This window comes from Lichenostomus cassidix, chromosome 5 (genome assembly GCF_008360975.1).
Source record: "Lichenostomus cassidix isolate B80296 chromosome 5, HeHo_3.0, whole genome shotgun sequence".
NCBI classification, from domain to species: Eukaryota; Metazoa; Chordata; class Aves; order Passeriformes; family Meliphagidae; genus Lichenostomus; species Lichenostomus cassidix.
In genome coordinates this window covers 23,398,047-23,415,708 of record NC_139486.1, presented here as the reverse complement: position 1 = coordinate 23,415,708, position 17,662 = coordinate 23,398,047, and the positions used below count along the sequence as shown (strand labels likewise).

At 37.1% G+C, this 17,662-nt stretch overlaps 1 protein-coding gene across 2 annotated transcripts in view; it reads left to right on the top strand.

Annotated features, from left to right (window-relative positions):
* MIA2 (MIA SH3 domain ER export factor 2) overlaps positions 1–17,084 on the top strand; it is a 34,783-nt gene extending 17,699 nt beyond the window's left edge. Inside the window, exons 14-29 of one of the 2 annotated variants that reach the window (XM_085061818.1) lie at positions 435–557; positions 1,147–1,270; positions 2,082–2,128; positions 2,314–2,404; positions 3,558–3,696; positions 5,312–5,413; positions 6,699–6,759; positions 7,079–7,114; positions 8,056–8,123; positions 8,816–8,898; positions 9,255–9,386; positions 10,878–11,030; positions 12,358–12,489; positions 14,998–15,074; positions 15,479–15,713; positions 16,517–17,084. In XM_085061818.1, the coding sequence (XP_084917944.1) occupies positions 435–557; positions 1,147–1,270; positions 2,082–2,128; positions 2,314–2,404; positions 3,558–3,696; positions 5,312–5,413; positions 6,699–6,759; positions 7,079–7,114; positions 8,056–8,123; positions 8,816–8,898; positions 9,255–9,386; positions 10,878–11,030; positions 12,358–12,489; positions 14,998–15,074; positions 15,479–15,713; positions 16,517–16,668 (1,755 nt within the window). In that variant the 3' untranslated portion in view covers positions 16,669–17,084. The remainder of the gene's footprint in view (positions 1–434; positions 558–1,146; positions 1,271–2,081; positions 2,129–2,313; positions 2,405–3,557; positions 3,697–5,311; positions 5,414–6,698; positions 6,760–7,078; positions 7,115–8,055; positions 8,124–8,815; positions 8,899–9,254; positions 9,387–10,877; positions 11,031–12,357; positions 12,490–14,997; positions 15,075–15,478; positions 15,714–16,516) is intronic. The other variant, XM_085061819.1, reaches the window with a different exon arrangement.
* The last annotated feature ends 578 nt before the right edge of the window (positions 17,085–17,662 follow it).

Below are 17,662 nucleotides of genomic sequence, written 5' to 3'. Positions count from 1 at the left end.
AGTTGAAAGGACGCAGGCACCATTTCAGAAGTGTGTGCATATTTGGGTATGAGTGTTTTCCATCCATTCCCCAGTGTATATAGCTGTTAGGTAAACTCTTGCTATTTTATATTCATTGCTATTGTCACATCAAGGTTTTTAAACTGAGTGGAATATTAACTGAACATTTCTTATAAATACTTAAAAATATTCTAACTACTAATTACAGTGGATAGCTATAGCAGCTAAAGCAACTGAACAATAACATAGAAGTCTTTATTTTCAACTCTTGAGGTTTAACTTTCTTACAGTCTTATCTCTTTTAGTTCTTACTGATGAGTGAGAGGTTTAAATTCCACTTATGTATAGATAATATATGTAACAGGGTCACTACTGTTCATCCTTGATTCTTGGTTTTGTAGACAATCACACTAACCTGGTATTTCCCTTTTTAGCTTTTACAAGAAGCTGAAGGATGGGGTGAACGATTTAGTGAACTAAATGAGCAAACAAAGATGTTTGAATCATCTAAAGCAGATGTAGAAGAAGTTTTGAAAAATAAAGAGAGCCAGATCAAGGTAAATTATGATATTTAGGATTGAATCAAATTATTTGAACTGATGCTAATCATAGAGTTCCAAGAGAGCCTGACAACCTTTCTGTGTCTTAATATGTGTTAGGCTGTTCTGGGCTTTTGTTTGCTGTCTCTATTCTCTAATGTCATGTTTCTGGCTAAGCAAAAGAATGGTTGCTATGCAGCACAATGGAGCAGTCTGATACAGACAACTAAGGAAAAACTCTTTTAATTCTGATACAGTACTGGCTTCTTTCTTTTTTTTTTTTTTTTTGTCTTCCTCCCCAAGTTTGGAATGTGGAAGTTGGGTGTGTATTCTTATACTTGTGTACCTTACATACCTACTAAAACCATGTATGCTTATAGCTGTCTGAAAATTCTTCACAAGGACATGCCTGTTTACCTGCAGATACATGTTTTGATAGAAAGTATTATCAGACATCTAGAATTCTGTGTGTTTGGGGCTGACTTAATCTACTAAGGGAACTAAATAAAAGACAGAAATCCTGGAAAGTAATTGTAATAATTACTACATTTTCATTGCTTGTATTTTTTTTTTTATTGTTTGGGGGGGGTGGTGTGCTTTTTCTTAGTCACTGACACAGTATATACTGAACATGAAAGACTGGAGTTCAGCCATACGAGAAGATGGTGACGCCGAAGACAATCAGTGGGACACAGACGTGAAGGGTGAAACAGAGAATGGAGAGCACTTAGGTATGGTTTGTGTAGTTTCCCAGTTGAAATATTTAATAGAAGTTTTAGAAATATAGAAATAACTTTCAGAAAAGCTGAAAGATTAGCTTTATAGAAGTCGGATTTTTAAATCTCACGCAATGTCACTCATACCAGAGAGTTAACTGATGCTTGGACACCTCTGGAATAGCAAACTATCCTCCTGTTTAGCAGTGTGTGCCACATATACTGTCACAGAGCAATGTAAAGACTCAGTGTTCAGTCTCTTGCAGAATGAGATTAGCCTGTGTGAATATTAAGCAGTGATTCTCTGGCATTTCTAGGTGGAAACCTTGCTTTTATTTCTTCACGCTCCTCCCAGCAGTAGTAGTGAGGGGTCCTTAGAGCCTAATTTCTGCTTACTTGTCTTTACAGAGTTGTTCCTTGTTGCAGGCAGTGTGGTAGCATTGTAATCAAATGGGTGTAGATGTGGGTCCCCTTCAACAGCAACACAGAAGAGCCCTTCTTGCTCCTCTTTCTTGCTGCAGCTTCTTTTATGCTGGTGTTTATGACACCATGGGGCACATGCCCGTGGATCTTAGAGTGTGTATTCAGTATCACTTCTAACGTGACAAGTCTGAGTCGTGATTGATTGGCAAACAAAGCACTACAATATAGGCATATCTTCTACCCACACACCTGGTTTTTTTTTATTCCTTTATCCTCCAAGTGTGCTGTGCCTATTGTGGTATGTTGGCATTGCTCTTGTATAAAAATGAAATAATAGCAGTAAGCTCTGTCACAAACCTTTTTGTGCTTTTTACGTGACTTATTGTCATTTTCCTTCAAACAGATGATGAGCAAAAGCGAACTGTAAAGAAATTGATCTATGCTGCAAAGGTACGTGATTTTAAAAACTTGAGGATGGAAGAGGGGAAACTAGATGGAGTATATGTAATTGTTCTGGTAATACCAGTATCAGAGTTCAGCATCTTTTAGTGTTTATTAGATATTTTTGCATGCAAACAGTTTCTTAGTGTGGTAATCTTAAAATGCACTCTTTTTTTTTTCAATTTTGATTATAGTTAAATGCTTGTTTAAAGACTATGGAAGCAGAAAGAGACCAAATGTATTCAAAACTGTCTGATGAAAATAAAGCTAAAGGAGAACTTACAGGTAATTAAATGTTGTTTTGTCTTTAAGATTAATAAGATGCTGCTTTGGTAAAATGGTGTTACAGGCTGCAAGTATTAATTCTAGTAAAAAGTGAATTAAGTTTACATTAATAACTACTTGATTTTTAAAATTTCTGTTTAAGTTGCTTACCTATTTTAAATACATTATATTAGAGGTAGAGCAATTGAAGTTGCAAATTTGGTTGTACTCCACTGGAATATTCTGTAACTATTAAGTTATAGAATCTTAAAATACAAGAGCAAAATGATGTTAATAAATATATAATACTTCCTTTACATAATTTCTGGACATGAAACAGTGGAGTTTAATCTAAATTTTAAAACCATCTATTAAAATGGTCACTTAATTGTAGTTAGTTTGTAATGAGTGCAAGCCCAATCCTTACAATATAAAGTGCTGCATTTAGAGAATTGAACCTAAAAGCGTCTTGCTCTGTTTTCTTTTCCTTTGTTGTGTATACTGAATTAAACTTTACAAAATGAAAACCACTCTTACTCAAATTAAAACCTGCAATTAGCTATTGCTTTCATAATCATAGCCAGCAGAGTAGCCATCACATATGAATGTACTGCTTTGTTATTTGAGTGGTGAAATGCTCTGTAAGACTGTATTTTTCAGTTTCTTATAGTCCTTTAAACATATTCCTTGTGCCAGTTACTTGAAGCTTTGTTATTTCTTGAAAAGAGGCACAGGAATAGTAACCAGAAAAAGAAACATGACTTTGAGTTCAGTTTGGAAAGATGAAGGTAGTTGTGACAAATCTGAGTTACCCTTTCAGGCTATTGAGGAAAACCTTGTGTGGGTAGACCTGCAAGAGCTTATGATGGTACTGGTTTTACTTCTTTAGTCACATAATTTCAATAACAAGAGCCCTAAATGAAAATTTATGTTGTGAATTACAAAACTTCATTGTTTTCGAAGAAGTTACATGGTTTGGAGAGTAAAGGCCTGATACACACCCTTTGTGGCAGGTAGAGAGTATAGTTGCTTGTTTTATTTTGTATCATATATTGAAACATATTAATATTGTGTGTTATTAAATCAACATAGTATCAAAGGTTTTTAGACACTTTCTGTATACTAAAATACTGTAAATGCGTTATCCCAATATAATTATCTCTGAATTTGACAGAACGCATAGAAAACCTTCAAAGTCAACAAGCTTCCTTGCAGACTGAAAATGAACGTCTTGAAAGTGAAGTTCAAAAGCTTCAGCAGAAACTTAAAGTAATGACTGAGCTTTATCAAGAAAATGAAATGAAACTACACAGGTGCTGGTTCCTCTTCTTATATTCAGTACCTCCTGTTTGATTTGAATGTAACTGATTTGGGTGACTGAAAATCATTGATAGTTTGAATACTGCTTTCCAGAATTTTCTGAATTGTGAAGACAGCTTATTACATTTTCATGTACATTTGTGATTACAGTAGTTTTATAGAAACTATTTCCATGAAACAATTCATTGTAGGACTTTTCCACAAGCAAGTACAGGAACAAAGAAGTAACAGATTTTTAATCTATGAAATAAGGCAATTAAAGTAGGAAAGCTCGATTATTTTTTCTTTAATTAAATTATTATATGATGTAACACGTCTGTCAAAGTTGGTGAAAGAAAATCAATAGGTGCTTTAACTGTGAGATACATTTTGTATAGTAAAGAGAGTAAGTAATGACAGAGGGGTGATGAGGTATTAATAAAACTAAACTTAAAACATAGGCAAGCTCTTGTTGGTAAGCAACGTAAAATCGCTGTGAATCAGGCTTTCCTCACCAAGAAAAACAGAACATGAGGGCTGTACTATTATCTGCCTCAAAGTCAGGGTGTTAGTAGGGATTGTGACCTAGTGATTGAAATCAGAAATATGTTTAGGACTAGAAATTAAAGTTGATTGGTCCAGGGCATATAGTAACCTGCAGAAGTGTGCATGTGTGTGGGAGTATTAGGGTATGATGGTAAAATTATAGTTTTACTAGTCAGAAATTATTTCTTCAAAGAGCAGACATAATCGTGTGAAGGCAGCAAGAGAGTAATCAGCACAAGACTAGATCCTGTACTAAGCATGTGCAGGACCTTTTTAAAGTATAACTTTCAGTAGTCTGCTCTGTAGCATATATATTTGTGTAGATATTTAGCATATTTGTAGATGCAACAAATCCTAGAAATCACTGCATTAACATTTTGAATTTTAAAAAAGAACAGGGTGGGAGTGGGAAGTAACCTATTAAAAAGAAGGTATAATGAGCAGGCAAAAAGCAGACTGTGTAGATGATATTTAAAAATACCTCACTAAAGCTCAGAAAATCTATGCTGCTTGTCAAAGAATTTTAGAAAAGCAAAAAAGAAGTGAGGAGAAGCTGGTGTGGTGAGGTAGCAGCACAAAAAAGACTTAGAATTAATTAAGGCATCTTTTAAAAAACTTGATCTGTTCAAACAGGGGAAATGGAAAAGTAGGAAATGAAGAATGAGTAGAAAAGAAGTTTAAATCATGTTCACAGGATCCATGATTTAGACACCTTGGTTGCTAAGGACTGCTGCTCACAGGAAAATGACCAGTTTATCCATTCAGGGCTGTATGCAGCAGTAGTATCTGTGTGTTCTGCAGAAGTACCTTGTGCATAATCTGTGCACTGGAGAATGCTTTTTCTCTCCTTTAGTGCCCAAAAAGGCATAAAGATGAAACAAAGGGACCCGGAAAGATTTTTTTTCTTTAATAGCTAGTAGCAATCTTTTTTTCCCTCTAGAAAAGTACTTTTAAAAAATACTAGAACAAGTCACTGACTGTTACTGTAGTTTGGGTTTCAGTTTGTTTGATATGATTTGTGGCTGTTTTCAAAATTGTTGACTTGAAACACAGTTAACCACAGGTTTTGAATTTTGTTCAAAGGAAGCTAACAGTAGAAGAGAGAGAACGTCTACAGAAGGAAGAAAAGCTTTCTAAAGTAGATGAAAAAATTATTCATGCTGCTGAAGAACTTAACAGCTACAGGTAATTGCAGATTTTAGCTGCTGTAATCACTTGTTCCAAAGTGAAGAAAGAGCAATAGAGAATCAAAAAAACCCACAGCGTAAGCAAATGTATTGTCTTCCAGTTTCTTTGTGGTGTGTGTGTTAGATGCTAGTTTATGTGCAATAGTACAGACTAAGGGTGGTTTTGCTTTATTAAAACATTGGGGTGTTGAAGATTATGGCAACTTAAAATAGTAATTGTACTGATGTATTCACTTTAATGGTGTGCTAGAAGTGGGTCTCTAATCTAGTTTCCCTTACTGAACAAAGCTAAAAATACAAAGTTAAGAGAATGTCGTGAAATAAATTGAATGTTCAGTTTTCCTACAGAGCTGACATTTATGCTGTGTAGTTATAGTATTCTATTTCTGTGTCTCCAAGCTTGTCAAATTGTCCCGTTGCTTAGAAATTCTTTATTTAAATATTGTCATGGGTGAATGTTTGCTGTAGCTGGCTTTTTAACTGCTTTGCTCTGGTTTTTGTTACACCAGCTGTGTACCTCTGGGTTTATTCTGCATTTTCTAAAGCTGTGGCATAATTTTTCAATACGTAATGTATATTTGCCATCTTACTTCAGTGCTTATGGGAGTATTAGGTCTAACTGAACAATAGTGATCAACACTTCCTGAAGAGTTAATTAGGTGAATCCTTTCTTGTGGACATTCTTCAGTATTCATACAGGAAGACAGAATTCACCTTTCCTGATTTATTCAGAACATGGACTTGTAGGCATCCTAATTTTAAAGAAAATATGAATATTGCAAATTAAGTATAACCAAGCAGTATTTGGCCCACCTGCTGAGAGAGTGTAGAACTCAGAGAGGCTGAGTACAGGGCAGCTGGCAGCAAAGGTGGCATCATACATGTGGTCCTTAAATAACTTCTGTGCAAGTGAGTGTCCCTCAGGACTGAGTGGGGTAGCCTGTGGCAATGTGGTGCTCCAGCCACAGCTGGGTGAGGCTGGCTGGTAGGACATGTGGGGAAGGAGAGCCTTTGTTTTGGAAACATCACAAACCACTGAAAAGTTCAGGGAATGTTGGGTTTTGGGTTCTATTCCTTTGTTTACATTCTTGTTTTCAGTAATACACGGCCTAGCATTTCCACTGTTAATGTAATTTTTATGTATCCCATGAGGCTAAGTGACAATACAATCTTCTGGATAGAAAAAAATCTTAATTCTGCCTCATGGCTACTTTTGAGTTTATTGTATTCAAAACTTTCCTCCACATTTTATTACAAAGTCATAAATCTTCATTTTGTTACAGAGAGCGAGCAAAGGATCTTGAGGAAGAGCTAGAAAGAACCATTCGTTCTTATGAGAATCAGGTATTTTGTGCTTTGTGACATCTCTGCCAGTAGGAGAGATGTTACTGTGACTGGAATACCACTTGCTGTTAGGTTGTGATACTGTATTTGGCTTGCCATTGTTGGCTGTCTAATTTTGCCTCCCCCTCCTTCTTCTTAATGTCATCTGGTTTTGACTGACACAATTCCATAGCAGAGATCACCAGATAACTTTATTGAAAAGTTGAATTTTAAGTTTAGGTGTCTCATTGTAAATTGTCCACACACATTAAGTCTATAAAAAAGAGCATATAATCATAAGTTTTGGGTTTTAGGTGAATAATGAATCTCTCTTTCACAGATTACTTCACATGAGAAAAAAGCTCATGATAATTGGGTAAGTTCCAAACACTGAATTTTCTGAGTTTTGTGCATCTTCATTTTTCATTATTTGAGAAGCTTACTTTAATTATCACTTTTTGTTTCTAATACTATACTAAAAACAGATCATCAACATTATCTCTAACCTTTCACTTTTAAACATATGGATTTCTTGCAGAAATACACAAAAGCATGTTAAAAATCCTTCTATTATATAAAAAAGGTGGAAAAATTAAACTGGATACTTATGAACACAATAGAATGATAATCTTGCATCATTTGTTATAGCAGCAAATCTGCTGGAAGAACATGACACCATAAAACAAATGTGTGATTTTTGCTAATAATGAAAGCTTTTAGCCTTGTTTCAATGCCATTTTGATATTTTCTTTGGGTGTACTTCACTTCTTTTATCTACCAGTAGAAGACATTATGTCCTGTGAAAACAGTATGTTCCACTGACAGCTTCCTAAGAGTGTTTCTACAAAATCCATTTTTGCCTTTTTTTTTTTTTCAAACAGGAAAATTTAAAATATCTCCTGACTAGTACAGTCTTCACTTCGACAGAATGTCTGAGATAAAATGTTGCTAAAAGCTATGGTGCTTTGTGGTTATAATTCCAGAGATTTTAGCTATCTGATTTTAAAATGAAACTTTCTTACATAGAATTTGAGACTTTAAGTCTTCTGTAGGTGCTTCAAAGCAGCTATATCCAGAGAATTTTTAAGTTTTAAGAACCTGCAGGAAAGCCTTATCATTCCTCAAAAATTTGGGTTGTAGAGCTGCTAATGTTGTTTGGCATACATGAGGCTCCATACACAAGTCATGTCTTGTGAAAATGCAGTCCATACACTTCACATAGAATATGAATCTTGGAACTAGGAACTGTCAGGTTTTTGAAGCATTTAATCAATAAATAGCAATATCTAAGCGTATGATTTTTGTCCTTCCCCAAAGCTGACTGCCCGAGCTGCTGAAAGACACCTCAATGATATAAAAAAAGAGAATGCACATAACAGACAAAAGTAAGTGCAGTCTTCATCTGCTCCTAAATAAATACAATTTGGCATGTTTCGTGTTTAGGCAGTTTGATGTTTCTTGTTAACTAATTGTGGCCCAAACAGGGCAGAGAGATCACAGTGTTCAATTTCTGAAAGAAAGGGAGTCACTTGAGCTTTCCTGTATCTAGGACATGCAAGAAAGTAGTAACTTAGGGACTATATGAAGTATTGAAGTACATCACGAAAGAAGCAAAATGAAGTACTAGAACATGAATGTTTGGGGGGGTTATTGTTTGTGTGTTTGTTTGGTTGTTTGCTTTAAGTAAATATGTATCAACCAGATGTCATGATTTACAGCTTATCTCAGAAGTTAATGCTGAACTAACAGATCAACTGTGGTGGTAATTGAGAGGAACTTTCTGGTGTGAGGTTGACTAACACTTGGAGTGCTATTAGAGTGTTGTCATACTAGGAATGTGACATCTAAAATGCCACTTCAAATTCTGAATTAGTTTGAACACAGCTGCATAGAGAAATACTTTCAGGCATTTTTAAGTTCAGAGTACTGTGACATCCTTTGTCTTATTTGTTTAGGGAATAAAATACCTTGCTTCATTAACCAGTTAAGTAGAAAGCCTGGAAGTAAACAGTGTAGCCTGGTAAAGCTCTTGCATTTCTTGGTCACTTATTACTTATTTATTTTTGTCTATTTGCAGATTAACTGAAGCGGAATTTAAACTTGAACTTTTAGAAAAAGACCCTTATGCTCTTGATGTTCCGATGAGACCATTTGGCAGAGGTACAGTATTGAATTGTAAAACAGAGCCTAATTCTTTTGGTTTATGGTTTTGTTTCCCAAGACCACACACATGTAATTGTTTGAAAACTATCTTGGCCATGTGTATGTACAAACACCAGTCATTTAAAAAAATAATTGGGTCATAAGTGATTCTAGGTCACATCAAGTATTTTGGTGAAACTAAGAGTATTTGTAGTATTGATGAGAGTAGACTGGGAATATGTTACACATGGTAATTAGAGCACTATTTTCATTTCAGTTACACAGTTTAGATTTTAACTTCACCTGAGAAGTTACTTATACAGTTTGCTAAACTAAGTATTGTGAAGTTGAGTATTTTGTTTTAACTGTTCCAGAGCATTCCCCATATGGACCCTCACCAATGGGCCGGCCTTCATCTGAAACAAGAGCTTTTCTTTCCCCTCCAACTTTATTGGAGGGTCCTTTAAGGCTTTCACCTATGCTTCCAGGTGGAGGAGGAGGAAGAGGTACAATTCTTAAACTTGAAAGTTTATCTGTTCTGGATTTCTCTCTCCTCTCCTATAAACCTGTCACACCTTTTCCTCTTGTTGGTGACAAAAAAGTATTAAAAAAAACAATTCAACATAAACAGTTAATTGTCAAACTCTTCCTGTTTTTCAACTTGCTTCTAAAGCTGTTTAATGTGTAACAGTACAAATGAAAATCTAGTTGTTATTAGGAGGTTGGTCAGTGGATTCATTTTGTAACCATAAATTAAGAAAAGTGAAAAGCCAGACTTAATTGGTTGTCTTTCATTTTTTGGACAGATGGGGTTCTGCTGAAATGAACATGATTTTAAAGAAAAAGAGTCAATTAGTTTTCTGAAGAAAGAATACTCCCCCTTCCATCTCATTGGTCTACAGTCAGTGAGAGAATGTTGTCAAAAACATGAGGCAGTTTTATTGGGGGTTGTGATCCTAGAAAGTTACTGGTTCAGTAAATTGTTTCCCTTCCTTTTGTTCTAAACTTGGGGCAGTCATCATACACGGAGAGTGTTTCTTCCCTACTGATAGAAAGGACCAGTAAGGCTGTGTGTAAGAAGTACAATTTAGAGATTCAGGAGTAGGTGAAAGCGAGCTGGGGTGGCATGGGTTGTAAGGGAAAAAATATTCTCCATTCACATTTTTCATGTTAAAAGCAGTATAGATAAATGCTAGAGTTATTATCTGTTATAGGTAATAAAGAAGCTACTGTTTCATTTATTTCTACCATTACACCCACTGAAGCCTGTACTTAATTAGTGGGAAATATGTCCAAATGTCTCTTCCATAAGGATTTCAAGAAGTGCAATTATAGTACTCGTCTCACAGTGCACAAGACACACAATGCCTTCAAATTTTAGGTTGAATTTTAGCATGGAGAATTAGTGAATGATAGCAGAATTCAGTATTTCTGTATTTTTTCAGACCCAATCTTTTTTAAAGGCAGGTTGCAATATAAAATCACTAATTTTTACAGTTTTTATTGCACTTGATTATTATACTGGCCATATCAGGTTTTTTTTGTTTTGTTTCTTTCTTCTAGAATAAAGAATTAGAACCAGAAGAGTGCTGAATGCAGATGGGTGTTTTATGATACTGGTATTAGCTCTCAGCTTGCTCATTTTTATTTGATTAGCAGCAGGTTTTTATCACTGAGAAGATTATTTATCATGAGGGTACTAGTTTGTTATTCAGATTAACTGAAACTTGTAAAATTATTAGTTTTTTAAAAAGCATTGCAGGTCTCTGTGTTGTGCTGTGAACTAAGACCTCTTCATTGCAAACTTTTAAACACTTCTCGTAGGCATAGCTGGTCATCAGCAAACAGCTGGAGAGTCCTGTGGAGCCTGGCACCTCTTGTATCTTGACAGTGTTGGCATTCCGTGATTTGGTTTACTGTTTTCAGACTTAATGAGGAAAGCCATAGTAGAGGATTTAAAATTCATGGGTGAATAACTACCTGATTTCTTCGAATAGGATCCAGAGGACCAACTGCCATGTACGAAGCTGGTAGTGAAAGAGGAGAGCTGAATTCTGATAGATTAACTGATCCCCACAGACCACCATCAGATACTGGATCCCTCTCTCCTCCTTGGGAACGAGAACGCAGGATAATTCTGCCTCCACCAGGTATAAAACTCTGCTTAGCTACTGTATCCATGGAAAAGGGGAGTTACTGACTTGCAGTGTATATATTTAAGTATTTTGGGCTTAAAAATATTAAATGTTTTCTTGGACCTGCCTGTGCAACTGAACTGTTTTTTTTTTTTTTTAATAGTAGGTTTTTTCCTCCTCTTGAACAGTGTGGTTCACTTGCACTTCTCTGCTGTGTTTTAAATACATACTGGTGTTGCCAAGGGACAATCAACTGTTTGGTTTCATTATTTTTCTGGGTAAATGGTTTAGTGTATCAAAAGACCTGTCTGGGCTGGATAGTTAATGATTGAGATCTGAGAAGTAAAAGGATTTAATTTATTTAAATGAAAACTAGGTAATGTTGAAAAATACTGTTTTTCAAAAAAATCCCCATATATATTAATAGTACAAGGGTACCATGGTACATTCATCCTTTCTAGCATGTTTTCCTGTTGATACTGTCTCTTCAGTGATTAACAGCAGCAAAATAAGTCTTAACTCTCAGTTCTTCAGCTAAACATCTGTATTGCACATCCACTCAGGGAGGGCAGAGTTTAATCAAAGAGAATTCTGCTAATATTTCTCAAGTAAAAACTTGGGGATATGAACAACCTTCCTGGATACCTGTAATAAAGAAGAAAAAAATGTTACAAGTTTAGGAAAAGAAAAATAGGTAATGTAGCTAGATTAAGATACCTCAGTTAATACTGCAGCAAGCGCTTCACATCTGTGTGCAAGCCTGGTGTCAGAACCCAAGGATGCAGTTTCTCATTTGGCAGATCTGGTCTGTTGACAGGATACTGCAGAGAGGTAGTCTTGTTTCCTTGACCTGAGCTATGTTCTCAGCCCAACTTTGTACTTGGATCTCACTGATACAGTTTGTCTCATCTGATGCCAGCAAGTTGGTGGAAACATATTACAGCACTATGAAACATAATGTCAAACACCATTCTTACCTACTAATGGCTTAAAACATGCAGTACCTTATTTTGTCTTTGATCTTCTTTGCTAGGCTGAACCTTTGTTTCACGGCCCCGCTGTTTATAACGTAGGCAATCATAACTTCCATAATTCTGCTCTATGTTTAACCAAAAATCAATGAACTTTCTCTTTTGCAGCTCTTTAGAAAAATAGACTATTGGATAAACTTGGTGGAATTCATATGTTTGGGTTATTTAAGATTTGTTTGCACACCCTGATTAATAGACACTTTGTACATTTACAAGAGCATAAGACATCCAGAGAATCTTTCTGGTCTAAAACTGTATGGAATGGGAGGAATAAATCTTCACAGACCTGTTTGTGATTGCTTCAATGTTAGGTGAGCCTTACACTGATCCAGTTCTTCCTCCTCGAAGACAAGAAAGATTTTTCCCTAATCCTCCAAATACTGGAAGACTTTCTGGACCAGCAGAACTACGTAGTTACAATGTGCAGTCTTTTGATAAAACAGGTGGGAATTGCTTCTGTGATACTCTAAAATGGAAAGTCTCAGTGTAAGCTGACTGCATGGTAAGCCATGGCAAGAGGACAGGTTTATAGCTACCACAGACCTGAAGTTCCATTGTGTAAAAAATATTTTGACACCTGCTGGCCTTGATGCAGCCATTCCCTATTAGAGCAATAGCCTTCTCTGCTGTCAGGTGAGTGACATTCTGTGAATGGCAGTCATGAGGTATTTTTTTGGTCCACCCTCATTGTTTTTTATATTAACCACTCATGATTGGTTCACAGTCTGTTTTGGTCCCTCCCATGAGGCTCATCACAGCCTTAAAGTACCACAAACCCTTGCAATTCCATGCCACACTTGGTAAAGTCAGAAAGGGTTAGACTCACAAAGAGTGAAACAGCCAAACTTTCAAGTGTCCACTGGCTTGGTGCACAGAGGTGGAAGGTTCTGAGGCCTCTTCCTTCAAACTGTTGACCATACTGGCAGCTTTTTGTAGTTCTCAGTGCAGTTTTCCCCAATTTAATCACACCTTTCACTGACCCACTAGTTTTGAATTGACCAATTATGTACATTTTAGTTTGTGACACTTGGCAACTGCCAGAAGCTCAGAGATGAAGTTTGTGTCACTGAGACATCACTGACAGCCTAAGAGCTTAATACTTATTAAGTATTTTTCATCTTTATGTAATACCCTGGTAAGTCACATGTGTCGGATTCATCAGCAAGGTGAAGCCATTAAACTTCCAACAGAAACTTACCACCCAGGACTCAGTTACTGATAGGATTAGTAGGAAATTGCCATCTCTCTTGCACCATTTCTGGCAAGAGGAGAGAGAACCTTTGCTACTCAGTGTCACAGTGTGAGAACTGAAAATGCTGAATTTAGTTTCAGGTTGAAGGTTCAGGTTTCACAGTAGATTGTTCTTTACTGGAAGACAGTTCTGTCCCTGTGCAGCTACTGACCTTCCTTCTTTCCCAAGCCTCCCCTCTGTTTCCCTTAGGCTTTTCTCTCGCTTCTGCTTTCTAATACTTAATGTGCCACTGAGGTCTTTCTTCCAGCTCCTGGCTGCTGACTGAAGGACAGGAGAGGTGCACTGTTTTTGCACTTCCTTACTGCATCTTTTTTTACCCCTTTCTTCAGCTACTGCCAAGCAACAATTAATTACTTTTTTTAAACGTTGTATTCAGTTCGTGGGCAATTCAACACTGCCTTAATGGCAACACAGTTTTGGATAACCTTGTTGCCAGCATTTAACAGGTCATGAAGCATGTGTGAATGTTGCTTTTTAGAGACACATTATTACACTAGACTTGGGTGAGTGTTTGTAAAAAAAACCCAAAAAAGCCCCCCCTCAATTAAAAAACCAACCAACCAAAAACCAGCACATCTGACTTCAGAACAGCAGTGTCTCTCAGTACTGAAATAAAGGCTCCCACTCGTTAGAGTGAATGAGTTACACTTCTTAGGAAGATGATAAAAATGTTATTTAAAGTGAACAAAATAATATGCATTTTCCTAAGCAGGGGGTAGCAAACTCTAAAAACTTTCCACTTGAAGAGGTAGTTGGAGCAGGAAACTTCTTGTCAGAAAGAAGAGTTAAGGTTGATAGAGTTTGTGAGCTACTTCACAAGGACCTAAAATGCAAGGTGTTATGCAATCTAAATGTCAAAGCATGAATATTCTCTATGTGACATAGGAGTTGAAATGTTTTAGATTAAGTAACAATATCATCAACAAAGGCAGGGCCTGCTTGAAATGACAAGTAATTTAGAGTTTTTGAAAAGACTTATCTGTTCATTGAGAAAACAGCGTTGTTTGTTTTCAAGGATTAGAAATACAACATGCACATGAAAATTCTGTCACTAGTTAGAAATCTTGTTTTGGTCTTGTGTTTTTTAGTATAATTGTCTCTATACAAGCTGAAGCATAAGAAAACATTATTTTTCAAATCCCAGGTTTGGGGGGTTGGTTGTTTAAAGAAAGTACATCTAGTGTGTATATTTATATCCAGTCAGATCCTACTCTCTGACAATTCCCTTTAATAATTTTCTCCACTTGTTATTGAAAATACTTGTTCCCAGCAAAGTATATAAGTAAAAACACCGGAGTTTCTATTTATCTCTTTACTTATAAAGTGAGTAAAGCAAATGAGAGGATTATTGTTATTGTTGTTGTTATTGTTGTTATCATTATTTCTGACTGCTCATCCAAAACTGATGTAGTTCTGAAAGTCTCCTTGATATTTGTCAGCTGAGGAAGGAGTTGGTTTCTGTCATACTTGAATAGGAATGGTGTCAGGTTCTGTGCCAAGAGCATATCATAGCACAGCCATTCCCAGAGTGGGGCTTACCAAAGAAATAAATCATTAGTCAGAGGGAGGGGGGAAATGGAACTGCAACTTGCTGATGGTTTTGTTGCCTATCTATCCTGATTTCAGAAAAAAAATACTGAAATCACTGGTGGAGAGAAAGAGATCAGCACTGAATTACTTATTTCCCTTTTGCATACAGATGGGCAGACATCTTCAGAACATAGTCCACGAACAGAACCAAGTGGAGATGGGATGAAGGATCATTCTAACCTTAGTGTAAGTAGCTAAAGAGAAGCTTGATTTAAAGAAGCTTTAATTTTCTGCAAAAAATGTAGAAACATTTGTCTGTAGTCCACTGGTCACATTATATTGCATTTTGCGGTGCATTTTAAAATTTTAAAATTACATGTATACTTTTATCATAACACTTATTATTGTGAGTTAATTTTGATGTATTACTAATATAATCCCTGTTGAAAATTAATTATATCCCAAAAGATGATACTGTGGTCAAGAAGATGGTCAGTACATATTGGTAGCCTTGCTCAGGATTATGCTGCAGCTAAGGCAGAGTTGGAACTAGTTCTTAGCTAGTGTCACACCTACATGCAAGTGGGCCTGATGGGACTGGAGATGTTCCCTTTCCCTCCACTAACTTCCCTGGTTTCCTTGTGTTGCAGAACTCCCTCCCTGATCAGTCACTGGCACCTGAAAGCGAAGCTGTCAGTTCAGGGTTTGCACCCCCACCTTTCCCTCCAGTCAGACCTCCACTGATGCCTGTGGATCCTAGAGCACCACCAGTACCTTTCATGAGACGAGGACCTCCTTTTCCTCCCCCTCCTCCTGCTGGCTTGTATGGGCCACGGGAATGCTTTCCAGTAAGAGACTTCGGGCCTCCGCACCCTCCGATGCCAAGTACGTGGCTTTGGCAGCATTTATTTCAGGCTGATGAACATGAGTGCCTTGTGCAGGTAGTGAGTTAGCACAGTGGGTGGACACATACAAATTTGCACTCACTACTTAATTCAGCGAACAGGGAACATCTTTTCTGATTAAGGTTTGTTGTGTTGGACAGTTCCCTTTCCATGTCAGCTCATCTTTGTTTTTACAAATACAAGCTTTGTCTGGAAAACACACCTGCATGTACTGTTCAGCATTTAAAGGATTCTTTTTAGAGGGTGGGAAAGCAAGTAGGTGGTTACCTTAATCCTTTTCTTCCTATGACATTGCATCTTACATATATAGTAAAAGTTTTACCCTCTGGCTCTGAGCTGTGCTGGTGCCCTGCAAAGGGACAGACCCAAAACAGCTGTTTTCCCTTTGAGTTTGCATTACTGGAGCAAGAGGTAAGTATCAGACTGCAGGGCTTCTTTCTGACTCGTGCTGTTCTCTGAGTATGTGTGAACTAAGCCATTTACCTGCCAAAATATCTGCAAGGTGTGGCAGGCAAGGGCTGCTGTGGCAGACTGAAGGGGATGTTGGCAGCAGCAGCCCAGGAGCTGGCAGTGGCTGGCTGCTGCTTTGAGGCTGTTGTGGGTAACTGCTGAGAAAAGGGATGGGTTTGCCTTCTTCCTTCCTGGCATCTCTGTCCCTTTGGATCCTGGCATGTGATTTCTAGTTAGATAGCCCTAGCTGAGCAGTAAGACAGCAAGAGGAGCAGGTATATGTGTTTACTGTTGTGATTGGTATTAACTGGACTACTCTTGATTCCCTCACAGTAAGAAATCCATTTCCAATGAGACCTTATCCTCACTATCCACCTCAACGACCTGGATTTTTGCCTCCACCACCTCCTCCTGAAAATAGAGTTGAACCATCTCAGTCAAATCCATCAGCTGTAGAACAACCAGAACCACAGCAGGAGACTTGACAGTCAGTTGGGGAATGTCCTGAACCAGTTTTGTGCTCTCCTACTGGCATTTTTCCTTATGTTAAGTAACCATTGTTACTTAGGTTTATACAAACTACTTTGCTCAAATTGAAGCTTAATAGAGAAAATTCTCAGGATAGTATTTTGTAAATAAAGAATTAAATAACTATGAATATTGTGAATAAGTGATTTCCATTGTACAATAGTAATTTTAAATTAAGTATTTCTAACTTGAGTAATCTCTTCAGAGGTGTATAAAATTAAATCATGTGAACCTTATTGTAAAAGTCCAGCTGCTTTGTCCTGGTTGGGCTGTACAGACAGCCTCTCTGCATGCCAAAAGTGATGCTTGCTGCTTTATGAATAGGATGTGAAAACAAATGGAAATAGTTAATAAAAATCTCCAGAAAATGAAAGCAATGTCACTGCTATAATGGTGTAATAGAAGTAGGTGAAAATGAATAACCATGATCCTCCACTCCTCTCTTCTGTTGGTGACCTTGTAGGTGATCTTTCAGCTCTCGAGCTCTACAAGGTGGCAGTTCTCCTGCCACGACACTAGAGGGAAAGGGGCAGCAGAAAAGCTGAGCAACTCTCCCATCCCTCTTCAAAAGCTGGAGTTGAATAGTGTTTATTGAAGATATGTACAGGGTTTTTTATGATTTAAAAAACCTTTTTAATTTCCTTGGAGGAAGGAGTCATAGCTAGGGGATGCTCCAGCACAGCCCAGCCCTTGCCTTTGAAGACATATGTCTGCAGCAAACTAATAGGAGGGGTGCTTTTTTAACTGTCTCAACATGAACTCAGTTTATTAGGCTTCAGATTTTAACACCAGCATTTGGAAAAAGCTGGGCAGGACAAAAGCAGAATTAAAAAGTACAAGAAGGAAGTGGCAAACTTGAAGCATGACTAAGTTTGTGTCTATAAAAGCATTTGGTGTGTTACCTTGCTCACCTCTTCAGGCAAGGTTCCCATATGCTGCTTCCCTGCCAGG